This window comes from Balaenoptera acutorostrata, chromosome 5 (assembly GCF_949987535.1).
Source record: "Balaenoptera acutorostrata chromosome 5, mBalAcu1.1, whole genome shotgun sequence".
In the NCBI taxonomy this organism is placed as follows: Eukaryota; Metazoa; Chordata; class Mammalia; order Artiodactyla; family Balaenopteridae; genus Balaenoptera; species Balaenoptera acutorostrata.
Window position 1 is genome coordinate 40,343,545 of NC_080068.1, and position 18,965 is coordinate 40,362,509.

The 18,965-nt window shown below is 37.5% G+C and overlaps 1 protein-coding gene across 11 annotated transcripts in view; it reads right to left on the reverse strand.

Moving 5' to 3' along the window:
• Positions 1 to 18,965, reverse strand: part of PTPN13 (protein tyrosine phosphatase non-receptor type 13) — a 242,081-nt gene that overhangs the window by 96,974 nt on the left and 126,142 nt on the right. For 9 of the 11 annotated variants that reach the window (XM_057546717.1, XM_057546716.1, XM_057546712.1 and 6 more), the window contains 4 exons: positions 13,766 to 13,988; positions 2,830 to 2,904; positions 2,534 to 2,708; positions 177 to 330 (listed from right to left, as the gene is read on the reverse strand). In XM_057546717.1, the coding sequence (XP_057402700.1) occupies positions 177 to 330; positions 2,534 to 2,708; positions 2,830 to 2,904; positions 13,766 to 13,988 (627 nt within the window). The remainder of the gene's footprint in view (positions 1 to 176; positions 331 to 2,533; positions 2,709 to 2,829; positions 2,905 to 13,765; positions 13,989 to 18,965) is intronic. The other 2 variants (XM_057546711.1, XM_057546713.1) reach the window with 1 other exon arrangement.

An 18,965-nucleotide genomic window follows, 5' to 3' on the forward strand; every position in this document is an offset into this window, starting at 1 on the left:
AAATAATATCATTGATCAGAATTCAATAATTCAATAATAAAATAATTATTGAAAATAATTACTTCAATAATTATTTGAAATAATTCAAAATAATTCAGAATAAAATAAATCAGTAAACTAAAGGGTCAAAAGACCAGGGGCCAAAAAGAGAAACATAGAAACTCTTGTGTACTCACTGTATTAGACTAACATCATCCATGAAAAATTTAATTCGAAAAAACAAAGTAAAATTAACGGAGGCTTTGCTCTTTTTCTTTGGTTCTTCTTTCCATCCCTCTGGGGCCACTTTGGTTAATTTTAGATCAGGATCAACAAAGAAATATTCATTATCTAGAACAGAATGAGAAATATTCAGATAAAATAAAAATACTTTCATGTTTTCTTTTAATTTCTTCATTTTTCGGTCAGACTTACACAGAACAGTTTTACACCAGAATAAAACAGGATTGTTAAGAAGTATGGCAGGGAATTCTGAGGCACTGCATATGGATGGAAGGCAGTATGGCTCAGTCTTTTATAAATGAGGGCTCTGAAGACAGACAGACGTGGATTCAACTCCTGGTCACATCATTTACTACCTGTGTGATACTGAATAAATTATGTAACCTATCTAGACACCAATTTTCTTGTCTGTAAAATCAGGATGGTACTAATTCCTGCTTTTTAGGGTTGTTGTAGAGATCAAATGACATAATGGTTATAAAATACTTGGTAGTTTAAAGCACGTGGCACATGGTAAGCATTCAATAAATATTAGCTATATTTGTTATAGTTGAGCTACCATTGAAACCTAGAAGGAACAATAATCATCATTTTATTTTTAGTTTTAATGTCATCATTTAATTCTTGATTCTCTCCAAATAAAAGATTAGTCAGTAAAATCTGACTTATCCAGAATGTTTAAGAAATTAGATACAAAATTAGATACAAAATTCTGTCTAATTGGGCTTCCCTGGTGGCGCAGTGGTTAAGAATCTGCCTGCCAATGCAGGGGACATGGGTTCAAGCTCTGGTCTGGGAAGATCCCACATGCCGCAGAGCAACTAGGCCCGTGAGCCACAATTACTGAGCGTGTGCGTCTGGAGCCTGTGCTCCGCAACAAGAAAGGCCGCGATGGTGAGAGGCCCACGCACCGCGATGAAGAGTGGCCCCCGCTTGCCACAACTAGAGAAAGCCCTCGCACAGAAACGAAGACCCAACACAGCCATAAATAAATAAATTAAAAAAAAGAAAGAAAAAAAAATTCTGACTAATTGAATATTTTTATAGAGATAGTATTACATGATTAGTCTTAAAACTGTAATTAGTAAACTGATAGAACATCAACAGGCACTAATCGAATATTTATTGGATGACTCTACAAAATGAATTATTAGTGTTTAAGGAACAAGAATTCAATAAACTAAGTTGAAAGACATTTCTTGTATGACAAAGGTGGTGTTATCCTGATCTTGTAGGGTTTCAGGGTGATTTGATCCTTCAATTATAATTTATTGTACTTTGTTGTCAAAGCTTTTTAAGTTAAATTTTGAGGTAAACAGGAATCTGAAATATTGAAGAGTAATTTATAAATATAGTAATATTAAAGAAATATTTATTTAAACCCAGCTCCAAAGGGTTTCTTTTAAAAAAAAAAAAACTAATTCTTTTTTTAAAAAATTTATTTATTTTTATTTTTGGCTGCATTGGGTCTTTGTTGCCGCGTGTGGGCTTTCTCTAGTTGAGGCAAGAAGGGGCTACTCTTCGATGCAGTGCATGGGCCTCTCATTGCAGTGGCTTCTCTTGTTGCGGAGCATGGGATCTAGGCACATGGGCTTCAGTAGTTGTGGCTCACGGGCTCTAGAGCACAGCCTCGGTAGTTGTGGTGCATGGGCTTAGTTGCTCCGCTGCATGTGGGATCTCCCAGACCAGGGCTCAAGCCCATGTCCCCTGCACTGGCAGGTGGATTCTTAACCTCTGTGCCATCAGGGAAGTCCCCAAGGGGTTTCTTATTGCTATGACAATTCTAATTGATAAATAGCAGCAGCTTCTACTGAATCTGTGTTCTGAGACCACCGTGGTTGTGAACGTCACAGGTCAGTGGATGTAATGCTTAAAAAATGTGAAATGACTTATTTTCCGTCATCAACTGACAACATTTAGGAAGACACTGTTTCTAGGATAGTAAGCTGAAGAAGTTGATATGGAAATTCAGAAATAGGGTCCTGCTATATATTCAAACTCATATTAGCAGAATACTAATTTCTAGAGTACATATGTAGGCAAAATTATGGTCCACAAAATATAACAATTAAAATCTATGTTTATATAGCCAATGCCAGAGAAAAATCTTCATGATAAGGTACAGAAGATGCTAAAAAGACATGGCTATTAAAACAATGTACCTAGTTAGGAAAAGGAACTCCTCCTACTTCTCAATGCTGACATATCCATGTAGTTAATATTTCCCAAAAGAAGGTTAGGCAGAACAGATATAGGAAGTCGTTGTTGCCAAGTTTCCATACTATACCCTGAATTTAAAATGCCTTGGTACCTTTGAGGGTAGCTAAAGCGAACAAATGATGTTCCACTAAGCCAATATGGGCCACAAGCATATCAAACACATCTTTACATATAGTTTTGGTATCACAAGTCAGTTCCAGTTTCTGTCCACTCAGAAGCATTATGTTTACTTTTCTTCGGTTATCCTCATTCTTCCCTTTCTTGGTCTACAATTGAAAAAAATGAATGGAAGTTATCAATGTAAACATTATAAGAATTTTACTGTTTTAAAAAAATCATTACTAAAATTATTTTCTAAAAGTGACACAAAGTGGTTTTATTACTTACAAGGATAGACCGCGGCAAATCCAAAGATATAAATGGTTCAATCGTCATTTTCACAAACTCAGGGCCAAAGAAATTCTGTGAATCACAGAAGTAGAATCAAAAGTTTTTATCATTTATTCAAGCTCTTTCCTTGAAAGGAAAATAATGTAATAATAATAATAGTAATAATAATAATAAACAACTACATGTAAGGCCACCATATTAGAACTAGTGATCTGAAACAAATGTAAAAACTTTCAATAAAGAAGTACGGTGGAATTTGCCAAGAACGGGAATGGAATGTGCCTTACACTAAGTGTGAATAGAAGTTTTATCAGCTTCATTTTCTACCAGCAATGTAAAATATAAAGCCTGGCTTTATATTGTTTTACATAAATAAAGGTTTTCATTTTTCGGACTCCAGGTAGACTCAAACTCCCCAAAATAAAAAAATAGCAGTCTCAATTACTGAAGTAATACAGAGTTGTCAAGTTCACATAAGTATTTGGTTTAATAATGTTAATGTGTAAAGTTATTGAACAGAATTTCATTATTTCAGAGAGTGATATTCAATTTGTCCTAAAACAAGTCTTAGTTACTGGACAACATCTATTTTGATATTACAAAAGACACATCCATCTGTAATCAAGTTCTTGGAATTCTGTACTTTTTTGTTCTAATTAGTGACAACTAGGGATATTATAAGTATCACAGTCTCTGCTCCCTCTTGCTGCTTCTAGTAAGAAAATAATATCTCAGGAGCTGGGGAAAGTAGAGTCCACATTCTGCATTTACTTCTTTTTAAGCTACTCTTTCCCTTTATGTCTTGTATATCCAGGGTTTTCTGCCTAGAGGGGAGAATTGGTTGAAGAGATAACTTAAAACAAGTTAGACTCCAGGAGGGAGCAGCATTCAAAATAGACGGAAAAATTATGTCCAAATGGGCAAAAGGTAGAATGAATGCAGGGCTAATTTTGAGGCCAAAGGCAGGTGGTGTGTGTGTGGGGTGGGGGGGGGGCGAGCTTTCGTGCATGCATGTGTTTGAACTAATGGGGGGTAACTGGAGTTTTATTTTTGTTGGTTTCTTCTTTGCATTTCACTGTACAGTTCATTTGGTTGCTTGATGTGGGAATTCTATCCAACAGCCAGGTGTGGAACATGTGACAGGTACCATTTAAGTAAAAGTTTAACAGTAAGCATTTGTTAATACTCAACGAACCAGTAGGACACATTTTAAATGAGAATAGAAACAAAGTAGAAGAAATGACAATAGTCTGCCATGGGAAACAGAATTTGATACAGATCAAATAAGGCAATAGAGTATGAACATTAAAAATTTGTTTGCATCAAAAATAATACAGAAAAAAAAAAAGAACTAAAAACTTATGTTTGGGGAAATAACATTAGTTCAATTGTGAAATTGTTCCTCCTAATACTAGTACTATTTTCAGCCTCAAAAATATAGCCTTCCTACTCTTTTTATTTTATTTACTTATTTATTTGGCTGCACTGCACGGCTTTCAGGATCTTAGTTCCCCCACTAGGGATCGAACCTGGGCCCCCTGCAGTAGAAGCGCAGAGTCCCAGCTACTGGACCTCTAGGGAATTCCCCCTTCCTGCTGTTTTTTTTTTTTTTTAAAGAAACAACACTAGGCTGGACGCGGGGATGCGGGTCAGGCGCGGACTCTCGTCTCTAGGCTCCATTCTTGGGTGTTTTCCGGCGGCAGAGGCCTGGACGGAGGAGATGTCTGGTCTCCGTGGCAGAGCTGCCCGTCTCTCTTCTGCGGACGCACACCTTTGCGGAGCTTCAGTGCATACCCAGGTCATCCAGGTTGTATTTCTGGGGCGCGACAGCCGGACGTTCACACCGCTTGTCAGAAAGAGCTCTCTAAAAGTGCACCTCAGGTGGGACTGGAACCCAGCTGCACTTAAGATGGAACTTGAACCCACAATCTTCTAACTGAAAACCACAGCTCATCTCAGGACTTAATGAAGCTCAGGTTCTTTATGTCTCGGCACAGAAGGAATTCAGTGAGAGGCAAAGTGATAGGTTGTCTGTGTGGCAAGCCCTCCTTCAACAACCAGGTCAAGTATTTACCACTTTTGTGAAGGCTTTTCTGAATTTCCCAGCCGTGTGGACGAAAGGCTCTTGGTGCTCCAGCCAGGCATCAGGGCCGTGCCTCTGAGGTGGGAGAGCCAACTTCAGGACACTGGTCCACAAGAGACCTCCCAGCTCCACGTAATACCAAACGGCAAAAATCTCTCAGAGATCTCCATCTCAACATCAAGACCCAGCTTCACTCAACGACCAGCAAACTACAGTGCTGGACACCCTATGCCAAACAACTAGCAAGACAGGAACACAGCCCCATCCATTAGCAGAGAGGCTGCCTGAAATCATAATAAGGCCACAGACACCCCAAAATACACCACCAGACGTGGACGTGCCCACCAGAAAGACAAGATCCAGCCTCATCCACCAGAGCTCAGGCACTAGTTCCCTCCACCAGGAAGCCTACACAACCCACTGAACCAACCTTAGCCACTGGGGACAGATACCAAAAACAAAGGGAACTACGAACCTGCAGCCTGTGAAAAGGAGACCCCAAACACAGTAAGATAAGCAAAATGAGACGACAGAAAAACACACAGCAGATGAAGGAGCAGGGTCAAAACACACCAGACTTAACAAATGAAGAGGAAATAGGTAGTCTACCTGAAAAAGAATTCAGAATAATGATAGTAAGGATGATCCAAAATCTTGGAAACAGAATAGACAAAATGCAAGAAACATTTAACAAGGACGTAGAAGAACTAAAGAGGAACCAAGCAATGATGAAAAACACAATAAATGAAATTAAAAATACTCTAGATGGGATCAATAGCAGAATAACTGAGGCAGAAGAACGGATAAGTGACCTGGAAGATAAAATGGTGGAAATAACTACTACAGAGCAGGATAAAGAAAAAAGAATGAAAAGAACTGAGGACAGTCTCAGAGACCTCTGGGACAACATTAAACGCACCAACATTCGAATTATAGGGGTCCCAGAAGAAGAAGAGAAAAAGAAAGGGACTGAGAAAATATTTGAAGAGATTATAGTTGAAAACTTCCCTAATATGGGAAAGGAAATAGTTAATCAAGTCCTGGAAGCACAGAGAGTCCCATACAGGATAAATCCAAGGAGAAACATGCCAAGACACATATTAATCAAACTGTCAAAAATTAAATATAAGGAAAACATATTAAAGGCAGCAAGGGAAAAACAACAAATAACACACAAGGGAATCCCCATAAGGTTAACAGCTGATCTTTCAGCAGAAACTCTGCAAGCCAGAAGGGAGTGGCAGGATATACTTAAAGTGATGAAGGAGAAAAACCTACAACCAAGATTACTCTACCCAGCAAGGATCTCATTCAGATTTGATGGAGAAATTAAAACCTTTACAGACAAGCAAAAGCTGAGAGAGTTCAGCACCACCAAACCAGCTTTACAACAAATGCTAAAGGAACTTCTCTAGGCAAGAAACACAAGAGAAGGAAAACACCTACAATAACAAACCCAAAACATTTAAGAAAATGGGAATAGGAACATACATATCGATAATTACCTTGAATGTAAATGGATTAAATGCTCCCACCAAAAGACACAGGCTGGCTGAATGGATACAAAAACAAGACCCATATATATGCTGTCTACAAGAGACCCACTTCAGACCTAGAGACACATACAGACTGACAGTGAGGGGATGGAAAAAGATATTCCATGCAAATGGAAATCAAAAGAAAGCTGGAGTAGCAATTCTCATATCAGACAAAATAGACTTTAAAATAAAGACTATTACAAGAGACAATGAAGGACACTATATAATGATCAAGGGATCGATCCAAGAGGAAGGTATAACAATTGTAAATATTTATGCACCCAACATAGGAGCACCTCAATACATAAGGCAAATACTAACAGCCATAAAAGGGGAAATCGACAGCAACACAATCATAGTAGGGGACTTTAACACCCCACTTTCACCAATGGACAGATCATCCAAAATGAAAATAAATAAGGAAACACAAGCTTTAAATGATACATTAAACAATATGGACTTAATTGATATTTATAGGACATTCCACCCAAAAACAACAGAATACACATTTTTCTCAAGTGCGCATGGAACATTCTCCAGGATAGATCATATCTTGGGTCACAAATCAAGCCTTGGTAAATTTAAGAAAATTGAAATCGTATCAAGTATCTTTTCCGACCACAACGCTATGAGACTAGATATCAATTATAGGAAAAGATCTGTAAAAAATACAAACACATGGAGGCTACACAATACACTACTTAATAACGAAGTGATCACTGAAGAAATCAAAGGGGAAATCAAAAAATACCTAGAAACAAATGACAATGGAGATACGACGACCCAAAACCTATGGGACGCAGCAAAAGCAGTGCTAAGAGGGAAGTTTATAGCAATACAAGCCTACCTCAAGAAACAGGAAACAGCTCGAATAAACAACCTAACCTTGCACCTAAAGCAATTAGAGAAAGAAGACCAAAAAACCCCCAAAGCCAGTAGAAGGAAAGAAATCATAAAGATTAGGTCAGAAATAAATGAAAAAGAAATGAAGGAAACAATAGCAAAAATCAATGAAACTAAAAGCTGGTTCTTTGAGAAGATAAACAAAATTGATAAACCATTAGCCAGACTCATCAAGAGAAAAAGGGAGAAGACTCAGATCAATAGAATTAGAAATGAAAAAGGAGAAGTAACCACTGACACTGCAGAAATACAAAAGATCATGAGAGATTACTACAAGCAACTCTATGCCAATAAAATGGACAACCTGGAAGAAATGGACAGATTCTTAGAAATGCACAAACTGCCGAGACTGAACCAGGAAGAAATAGAAAATATGAACAGACCAATCACAAGCACTGAAATTGAAACTGTGATTAAAAACCTTCCAACAAACAAAAGCCCAGGACCAGATGGCTTCACAGGTGAATTCTATCAAACATTTAGAGACGAGCTAACACCTATCCTTCTCAAACTCTTCCAAAATATAGCAGAGGGAGGAACACTCCCCAACTCATTCTACAAGGCCACCATCACCCTGATACCAAAACCAGACAAAGATGTCACAAAGAAAGAAAACTACAGGCCAATATCACTGATGAACATAGATGCAAATATCCTCAACAAAATACTAGCAAACAGAATCCAACAGCACATTAAAAGGATCATACACCATAATCAAGTGGGGTTTATCCCAGGAAGGCAAGGATTCTTCAACATATGCAAATCAATCAATGTGATACACCATATTAACAAATTGAAGGAGAAAAACCATATGATCATCTCAATAGATGCAGAGAAAGCTTTCGACAAAATTCAATACCCATTTATGATAAAAGCCCTGCAGAAAGTAGGCATAGAGGGAACTTTCCTCAACATAATAAAGGCCATATATGACAAACCCACAGCCAACATTGTCCTCAATGGTGAAAAACTGAAACCATTTCCACTAAGATCAGGAACAAGACAAGGTTGCCCACTCTCATCACTATTATTCAACATAGTTCTGGAAGTCCTAGCCACAGCAATCAGAGAAGACAAAGAAATAAAAGGAATCCAAATCAGAAAAGAAGAAGTAAAGCTGTCACTGTTTGCAGATGACATGATACTATATATAGAGAATCCTAAAACTGCCACCAGAAAACTCCTAGAGCTAATCAATGAATTTGGTAAAGTAGCAGGATACAAAATTAATGCACAGAAATCTCTTGCATTTCTATACACTAATGACAAAAATCTGAAAGTGAAATTAAGAAAACACTCCCATTTACCATTGCAACAAAAAGAATAAAATATCTAGGAATAAACCTACCTAAGGAGACAAAAGACCTGTATGCAGAAAATTATAAGACACTGATGAAAGAAATTAAAGATGATACAAATAGATGGAGAGATATACCATGTTCCTGGATTGGAAGAATCAACATTGTGAAAATGACTCTACTACCCAAAGCAATCTACAGATTCAATGCAATCCCTATCAAACTACCACTGGCATTTTTCACAGAACTAGAACAAAAAATTTCACAATTTGTATGGAAACACAAAAGACCCCGAATAGCCAAAGCAATCTTGAGAACGAAAAATGGAGCTGGGGGAATCAGGCTCCCTGACTTCAGACTATATTACAAAGCTACAGTAATCAAGACAGTTTGGTACTGGCACAAAAACAGAAATATAGATCAATGGAACAGGATAGAAAGCCCAGAGATAAACCCACGCACATATGGTCACCTTACCTTTGATAAAGGAGGCAAGCATATACAGTGAAGAAAAGACAGCCTCTTCAATAAGTGGTGCTGGGAAAATTGGACAGGTACATGTAAAAGTATGAAATTAGAACACTCCCTGACACCATGCACAAAAATAAACTCAAAATGGATTAAAGACCTAAGTGTAAGGGCAGACACTATCAAACTCTTAGAGGAAAACATAGGCAGAACACTCTATGACATACATCACAGCAAGATTCTTTTTGACCCAGCTCCCAGAGAAATGGAAATAAGAACACAAATAAACAAATGGGACCTAATGAAACTTAAAAGCTTTTGCACAGCAAAGGAAACCATAAACAAGACCAAAAGACAACCATCAGAATGGGAGAAAATATTTGCAAATGAAGCAACTGACAAAGGATTAATCTCCAAGATTTACAAGCAGCTCATGCAGCTCAATAACAAAAAAACGAACAACCCAATCCAAAAATGGGCAGAAGACCTAAATAGACATTTCTCCAAAGAAGATATACAGATGGCCTACAGACACATGAAAGAATGCTCATCAACATCATTAATCATTAGAGAAATGCAAATCAAAACTACAATGAGATATCATCTCACACCGGTCAGAATGGCCATCATCAAAAAATCTAGAAACAATAAATGCTGGAGAGGGTGTGGAGAAAAGGGAACCCTCTTGCACTGTTGGTGGGAATGTAAATTGATACAGCCACTATGGAGAACAGTATGGAGGTTCCTTAAAAAACTACAAATAGAACTACCATACGACCCAGCAATCCCACTACTGGGCATATACCCTGAGAAAACCATAGGTCAAAAAGAGTCACGTACCAAAATGTTCATTGCAGCTCTATTTACAATAGCCAGGACATGGAAGCAACCTAAATGTCCATCGACAGATGAATGGATAAAGAAGATGTGGCACATATATACAATGGAATATTACTCAGCCATAAAAAGAAATGAAATGGAGGTATTTGTAATGAGGTGGATGGAGTTAGAGTCTGTCATACAGAGTGAAGTAAGTCAGAAAGAGAAAAACAAATACAGTATGCTAACACATATATACGGAATCTAAGGGAAAAAAAAAAAAAGGCCATGAAGAACCTAGTGGCAAGAAGGGAATAAAGACACAGACCTACTAGAGAATGGCCTTGAGGATATGGGGAGGGGGTGGGTGAGATGTGACAGGGTAAGAGAGTGTCATGGACATATATACACTACCAAATGTAAAATAGATAACTAGTGGGAAGCAGCCGCATAGCACAGGGAGATCAGCTCGGTGCTTTGTGACCACCTAGAGGGGTGGGATGGGGAGGGTGGGAGGGAGGGAGATGCAAGAGGGAAGAGAAATGGGAACATATTGTATATGTATAACTGATTCACTTCGTTATAAAGCAGAAGCTAACACACCATTGTAAGGCAATTATACTTCAATAAAGATGTTTAAAAAAAAAAAAAAAGAAACAACACTATGTGGTCCTTCAATGACCAACAGTTCAAATTCTCTAGTCATTGATATAGCATGTCTCTGACGAAGAAAGCAGACACCGACTGACTGAAAGGAAACATGGGTTTTTAGTGAGATGACACATAACAGTGGCATACTATAAAGGTACAGACTCTCTAATGAGCCAAAGTTCTGCATTAGCTCTCTGAAACTATGATTTTAGAAAAAGATGTGTATATATAGTGCCTTTTATGCTTTGTGTGGGCCTTTAATTATTGGAAGCCCATGCTATCCTGCCTATTGCTTAATTTTGACAAATGTATTGGTTATAATGATAAATTGATGAAGCCTTATTGAATTTCTTCCCTTTGGCTTGAAATAAATTCAGTTGTATTTTATTGGAATCTAATAACTTTAAAATTAGACATTGTCTTATAAATTACAACCCAATTCCACATTTAAAAAATTAGCATAATGAGACACAAAGTGGTTTAAAAATGTACATAAAGACATATTATTAGAATTGAATTATTAGCAACTGAATCCAAGTCCTCCAATTTGTAGTTCAGTGTAATTTTCACCATGCAATACTGTTTCTTCTCCTTAGAAAACTATGAGGAAAATTTGAATTCTATCAATTTCAGGGTATACAAATATGCTTTTAAGAAGATTCTTTGAAATAAGCAAGAAAACCCGAAACAGAATAAGATAATATACTTTCTTAGTGTAGGACTAAAAAGAAAAAAATCATTCTAGATTTTATCACTTTCCTAACATTTATTTTGCTTTTGAAGAATTATTTGTAAAGGAACAATACAAATGAGATACTGCCTCATCTATCAAATTGGTGATAATAATAAAAAAAAAAGAATGATAATATCAGAGTTGGTAAGAATATGGTGAAAACAGGCATCATCAGAGGAAACATAAATTGGAAGAAAATTTTAAAGGGCAATTTGACAATATGTATAAAATGTGTTAAGAGGTATTTGCCTTTGACTTGGCTATTCTACTTGGAGGAAGTTATCTGCAAAGATTTAGCTATAAGGATGTTTATAGCAATTACAAATTAGAAACATTTTAAATGTCCAATAGCTGGAAACTGATTAAATAAATTATGGTACACAGTACGTTCACATAATGGGAGTACTTTACAGCCCTTAAGAATAGTATTATAAAAGTTGTAAAATGTTCATGATATTTTGTATGAGAAAAGACTACGTTCATTTTGAGCTTATGCTTATAAAAATATAGAGGATATATGTTGAAAGAAAAATAAACCAACTAAACACATAAAAGAAAAATCCCCCACAGATATAAGATTTGTTCTTTCTTATCTTTGGATATTGTAATATGAGGATATGATGCTTGGAGATAATGCAGTCATCCTTTATAAAGAGAATTACTGTCAAAATTCTGAGAATGGCAGAGCAGAAAGATGGAATGCGCTTGATAGCATTCTTGAGCTTCTGAACCATCTCTGAACTCTCTATCTCTGATCTTCTTGGTTTGTGGGATAAAAAATTTCTTAATATTAAAAAACAATCTCCCACAATACTGGATAAAGCCAGTTGACTTTAGGTTCGTGAATATACTTTTAAAATACACAGTTAAGATACTCTAACTCCATCTAATGTTTTTTTAAAAAGGAAATCATGAGAATAGTATGGAGGTTCCTTAAAAACTAAAAATAGATTTACCATATGATCCAGCAATCCCACTACTGGGCGTATACCCAGAGAAAACCATAACTCAAAAAGACACGTGCACCCCAATGTTCACTGCAGCACTATTTACAATAGCCAGGTCATGGAAGCCACCTAAATGCCCATTGACAGACAAATGGATAAAGAAGATGTGGTACATATATACAATGGAATATTACTCAGCCATAAAAAGGAACGAAATTGAGTCATTTGTTGAGACGTGGAAGGATCTAAAGACTGTCATACAGAGTGAAGTAAGTCAGAAAGAGAAAAACAAATATCATATATTAACGCATGTATGTGGAACCTAGAAAAATGGTACAGATGAGCCACTTTGCAGGGCAGAAGTTGAGACACAGATGTAGAGAACAGACATATGGACACCAAGGGGGGAAAACTGCGGTGGGGTGGGGATGGTGGTGTGCTGAATTGGGCGATTGGGATTGACATGTATACACTGATGTATAAAAGTGATGACTAATAAGAACCTGCAGTATAAAAAAACAAACAAAACAACTAATATTAAAGTTTCATTGGGTTATTTGTATGGAAATATGTTAATATAAATGTTTCAGACACTACATGAAATTTCTAAAAATCTTATATGTTCTGGTATAATGTTATAAGTCATAATTCTAGTTATTACTTTAAAATGTATATCTCAGAAATAACTAAATTTCCTTGTCAATTGCATTATTATGAACTTTCATCAAATCTTTAACCGTGGTCATTTTTAAGTCTTTTGTCATTTACAGACAGTTCTGGGTGTACTCTGATGCTTTTGCAAATATGTTCCTATAAAAGGGTTTCATCTTCAAGGAATTCATGGAAAAGACTCTGACAAGTACAGGTTTCTGGTAACTGATTGTACTGCTGAACTGAATGTATAAGCATTTTCAGAACTCTAATGAAAAACTGATGAACTCATAAAAGTGCTAACAAAAGATCAAGATGAAAAAAAAATTAATTACATGGGACTGAGTGAACTGATGAGGATGAGTATAATTTTTGTGACTTTCTGTTTGAATTAAAAAAAAAAATCCCACAAGGACTCAGAGGCAAAGAATATACAAATCAATTTTCACTGCAAAGTAAAGGAGCTGTTACAGTGGAGGATTACTGGACTGAATGTCAATATTATGACATAGCATGAGTGTGTTTCGTGTTTGGTAATTGCAATCATTGTTGCTTTTGTTGTGGTCATCCATTTACAATGCTTGGTGTCAGTCTATTTATCTCTTGTAAAAATAAAATACAGTGTGTGTGTGTGTGGAAAAAAAAAATGAAATCATGAAAACAGCTAAATATTTATTTTAGTATCAACCAACAAGATATTTAACACCAATGGAAACTAATATGAGATTTCAATTTTAACTACAGGCAATTCTATAGGATACCTATAGAATTTTTTAAAGTACTTTGTATAACATTTCCCTGTGAGGCCAAGTTTAGGTGCAGTAACCTGAGAATCAACTTACTCTTAGTTTTCTTTGGGTCATGGCTGTTTCTAGGGCCATTTCTCTTAAGGGATCCCTGGTGATGTCAAGCATGGAAGCTTTGAGTGTGTCTCCTGGATACAGGTTCAGTCGAGACTGTCTAAGGGCCATTCTGGCTTGCAGCTGCATCATTTCTTCTTCTTGCCGTTTTAGCATAATCTCTTGATTAATTAAGTTGCCTTCAAGGGGTGTTTCATATTGTCTGCTATATAGAAGAGAAAAGTAAGGGTTGGGAAGAAAACAATTATTTTAAGTCTAATCAAGAAAAAGTCATGTTAAGTAAGGTATCAAGAATGTAAACAAATTTTATTTTTTCATTTCAGAAGAACCCTTGCAGTAACATTTCAGTCCTATTTTTAATATATTAATATAGTATGGTGTCCCACTTTCAGTGGGTAGATCTACATCCTTCACCTCTTCTCTTAACATCCCAGCATCTTCTGAAAACTGCTTCCCCTGCAGTTCTCTCAGATCAGGGCTGTTTTATTCTCATAATCCTGCACCAGTGGGCTGGGACATGCGATAGAGAGGCCTCGTGATTTTTATTTCAGCTTCCAGATCATTACTGACCCCTCCTCCAAGAGCCCCCAGCTTTCCTGAAGTACATGCTATGAACTCACACCATCCACTGCTCTGCTTTGCTCTAGACATTGTCCTGTGGTCAACTCCCCCTTATTCATGAAAGATTTAAGTGGCTGACTCAGTGGTCTTCACCACTACTGCTGTCATCATTCATGGTGGTGTGACAGAGATTGAAGAGTGCTCCAACAACCTGGCCTCCTCCACCTCAGCCAGCAATCTACACCCATGGTTATGCTGACTATTAACAATAACTGCACCACCTCTACAATTTCCTATTTCTATCTTTCAATTCCCTCTCTATCTAATCTCCTTATTTTTTCTAGCTTACTTCCTCTTACACTCCCCTTCAAATAATTCACTGACTCTATCAGGAATTTTAGTCCATTGACTCTACCACTTTCTCTCTATTAACCCTCTCTTGCCCTTACACAACTTGAATTCTAAGGCCCATCATTAAAATCATTCCTTTGCATACGACCTCAACTCTCATGAAACTGCAGAACCATGCTGACTGATCTCAGTGGGTTCTTAGTACTGCCTGGTGATTAATTTTCTTTGAGAACTATTTCATATTTTCTTCCTTGTCTTTTCTTTTCAAAGCTCCAATACTTTCTCCCTAGTCTCCTCTCAACTGATGAATTTTCCTCAGTTTTCTTGGTAAAATAAGGAGCAATCAGGAAATAACTTCCTTATCCTTCTACCACTGGACTTTCCAAATCTACATCCATATGTTCTGCTGTCTTTTTCTGTTACAACAGATGGATCTCCTGAACACTTATACAGGCGTCAAATCTCTACTGTGCATGGGATTCTAGCCCTCTCTCCCACCCAAAGACTTTGCTCCTGCAATTACCCTCTCACATGCATCACTAGTCTCATGCACTAGGTTATTCTCATTAGCATACAAACATGCTGTACTATTTTCTACTTAGAACAAAAAAATCCTCCTTTGGTTCCACATCCCCTTTCAGATTCTGTCTCATTTTTCTGCTGTCTTTTAGAGTAAATTTCTTCAAAGCTGTCCTTTAAATTTTATCTCCACTTCATCTCCCACTCTCTCTTGGACTCAGACCAATAGTTTGAGTCCTTACCATTTCACCAAAACTAGTCACAAAAATGACTACCTTCTGTGTTATCAAAGGCAAAGGATAATTCTTAGTTTGCATCTTACTTGACCTCTAAGCATCATATAACATAGCTGCTTAATCATTCCTCTTCTTAAACATCTGACTTCTGGAAAACCATGCTCTTTTTATCTTCCTTCTACTTCACTGGCTCCTTCTTCTTAGTCTCTTTTACTGGATCCTCCTTCATTTCTAATCTCTTAATGTTAGACTACAACAGTGCTCAGACCTCCAGATTTTTCTAGTCTCCACAGTCTTCATATCTACCTGATCTCATGTAGTCACCTAGTCTTAATTATCTTATATTCCCGTAACTCCAGGCTCTCCCCTGAATTCTAATTCTACTCACCTGCCTAGGTGAGTGTTCTACTGGGATGTTAACATGTATCTTTAACCTAACATGTCTAAAACCAAATTCTTGATACTTTTTCCTTATGTGCAACCTTCTCTCAATCACTCACTGGTTGCTTAGGACACAACTTGGAGTCATTCTTGATTCCTCTTACAAATCCCACATCTGAATGACCAGCAAATCCTGCAGGGCACAACCTTGAAGAAATCTATATTTGAATCTTCTCTACCACTAGCAACCTAGTCTGTGCGGTATGCAGCTCAAATGGAGTACTGTAATTGCCTCCTGACTGGTCTTTTACTCCTGCAATCTGTTCTTCACAGAACAGATCAATCCCATTAAAATGTAAATTAGATCATGGCTCTCTATGCTCTCAACCATCCAATGGCTTCCCATTACACTCAGAATAACATCTGAAGTGCTCACCTTAGCTTTTGAGGTCTGATATGATTTGGGTCCTGGTTACCATCCGCTCTGCCCTTCACTCATTCTGCTGCCTTCTGTGTTATGCTGCCCTTCCTGCTATTCCTCTAACATGGACACATCTCCCCTACCTCAGGGCCTCTGCTCTTGCTGTTCCTTTTGTCTGGAACCCTCTTCCCCCTGATATCTGCATGTTTTACTTCCTTGTTGCAAATAGTTGTCTTTTCAAATGTCGCCCCTTGGGAGAGGCCTCCTCTGATCACCCTACCTATGTAAACTAGAATTTGGACATCACACCCCTGTAGTTTCTATCCCTTTAGCCTGATTTATTTTTCTTCCAAGCACCATCACACTCTGATGGTGCATTACTTACTTGTTTTTTCAGTGGTTTACTAGCTATCCCTCAGCACTAGAAAATCTCTTGAGGGACTTCTTGATCTTGTTCATGACTCCATCTCCAGTACCTATAAGTACCCAGTACATGGCAGGTACTCAATAATCATTTGTTGTGCAAATGATTGAACATGATTTTATGGCTCACTCTCACTTAATGGGGTCAAGGAAAATGGTAAGAATTTGAATCTATACATTTTAACTCACACCTGTCATTTTCATCAAATATATTAGCCTTCTTGTTCAAATTATTTTATACCAGAGCTACAAACAGGTAGCAAAAAATGACTGATCATCACTTTATCTGGCCCAACACAGTATCTGGTAGAAATTCCTATAAAGACTGAAACGTTTGAAAGGCAAAAAACAAACAAACTAAACAGACAAAACAAACGAACAGGGACTTCCCTGGTGGTGCAGTGGTTAAGAATCCCCCTGCCAATGCAGGGGACACAGGTTCGAGCCCTGGTCCGGGAAGATCCCACACGCCGCGGAACTAGGCCCATGCACCACAACTACTGAGCCTGCGCTCCAGAGCCCGTGCTCCACAACAAGAGAAGCCACTGCAATGAGAAGCCCACGCACCACAAGGAAGAGTAGCCCCTGCTCACCGCAACTAGAGAAAGCCCACGCGCAGCAACGAAGACCCAATGAAGGAAGGAAGGAAGGAAGGAAGGGAGGGAAGGAGGGAGGAAGGAAGGAAAGAAGAAGGAAGGAAAGAAAGAAAAAGAAAAACAAACAAAAAACTCAGAAAACCTAGATGATTTAGGAATGAATAAATAGGTTCTTTTGAGACAGAAAAAATGGTTACATCATTAAGCAGATAGGGACAGAAGCAGTGGGAATTGCACTATGTAAAAATTGTACTTCAAAAGTTAACACAGAGGGCTTCCCTGGTGGCGCAGTGGTTGAGAATCTGCCTGCCAATGCAGGGGACACGGGTTTGAGCCCTGGTTCTGGGAAGATCCCACATGCCACGGAACAACTGGGCCCGTGAGCCACAATTACCGAGCCTGCGCATCTGGAGCCTGTGCTCCGCAACAAGAGAGGCCGTGATAGTGAGAGGCCTGCGCACCGTGATGAAGAGTGGCCCCCGCTTGCCACAACTAGAGAAAGCCCTCGCACAGAAACGAAGATCCAACACAGCCATAAAATAAAAAATAAATAAATTAATTAATTAAAAAAAAAAAAGTTAACACAGAAAAAAAACTTAGAGTTGCTCTTTGGAAAACAGCTTTGAATATCTTTTTTGGTCACTGAAAGACACTTTTGATAGCTCAAAATCCAAAAATTACTCATTCTTCTGGATCTGACTCATAACTTCCTGTTAATCTCCCCCCACCCACTATGATACAAATCAATAGCACTGTCTGGATCTGTTTTTCCATTTCATTCTAGCTAAAGAAATGGAAATTTTATAAAGAAGCAGGCAGCATGTCTAAATACAGAACTATTTATAGATGTCACAAATATGTGACCTAAAGAACAAACAGAACCTCCCGATTAAGTACCAGCATGTTAAGGATATTATCAGAAGCCTTTGTACACATACAGAAAACTCTGCACTTGAATAAGGAATCTAGACAATACCTTAGTTAATGTGTTTTTCCTTGGGCAGAAAGAAGAGATGGGGTACTCTAAAAGAAGTAGAGTTTTAGCACCTTACATTAAATGTAATAAATACGCAGACCTAACAATCTACTTCTCCTTGAAATATTTTTTTTTCACCTATAACTTTATCTAATGCAGATGCTATGAACACTATGTTGTGTTTTTTACCCTCTTAAAGTGTGAAACAAAAGGTAGTTTATCACTAAATTACGATTTGATGAGCTAAGGCCTCAATGTTAATGTTTCCTAAAATTAAACTGGAAACAGTCAAAACTAAGATTCTCTTATAATCCTGACGCTTTTGAGGTACCTTATCAAGAAAATTGAAATAAGACTCACAAAATGGTTCAATTTTGTTTGGAGGAATATGTATTTTAAATAACTAGCAAATTGACTATAAAATCAATCAATCAGACTGGGAGTTTGGGATTGACATGTACACACTGCTATATTTAAAATAGATAACCAACAAGGACCTACTGTAAAGAAAAAAACAGAAAAACAATCAACCAATCAACACATAATCCCAACAATTCTTCCAGTTGTTATCTTTACTCCTACTTCTGATTAAGTTAAAAGGGCATCATATTAACTATTTATAAGTTTTCTCCAAATTACATATATAGAGAAGAGTGACTTCCTCGATTCAACACAGAGCTTAGTGCAATTCAACGTTTGCTTCGTATTGCTGGTCATC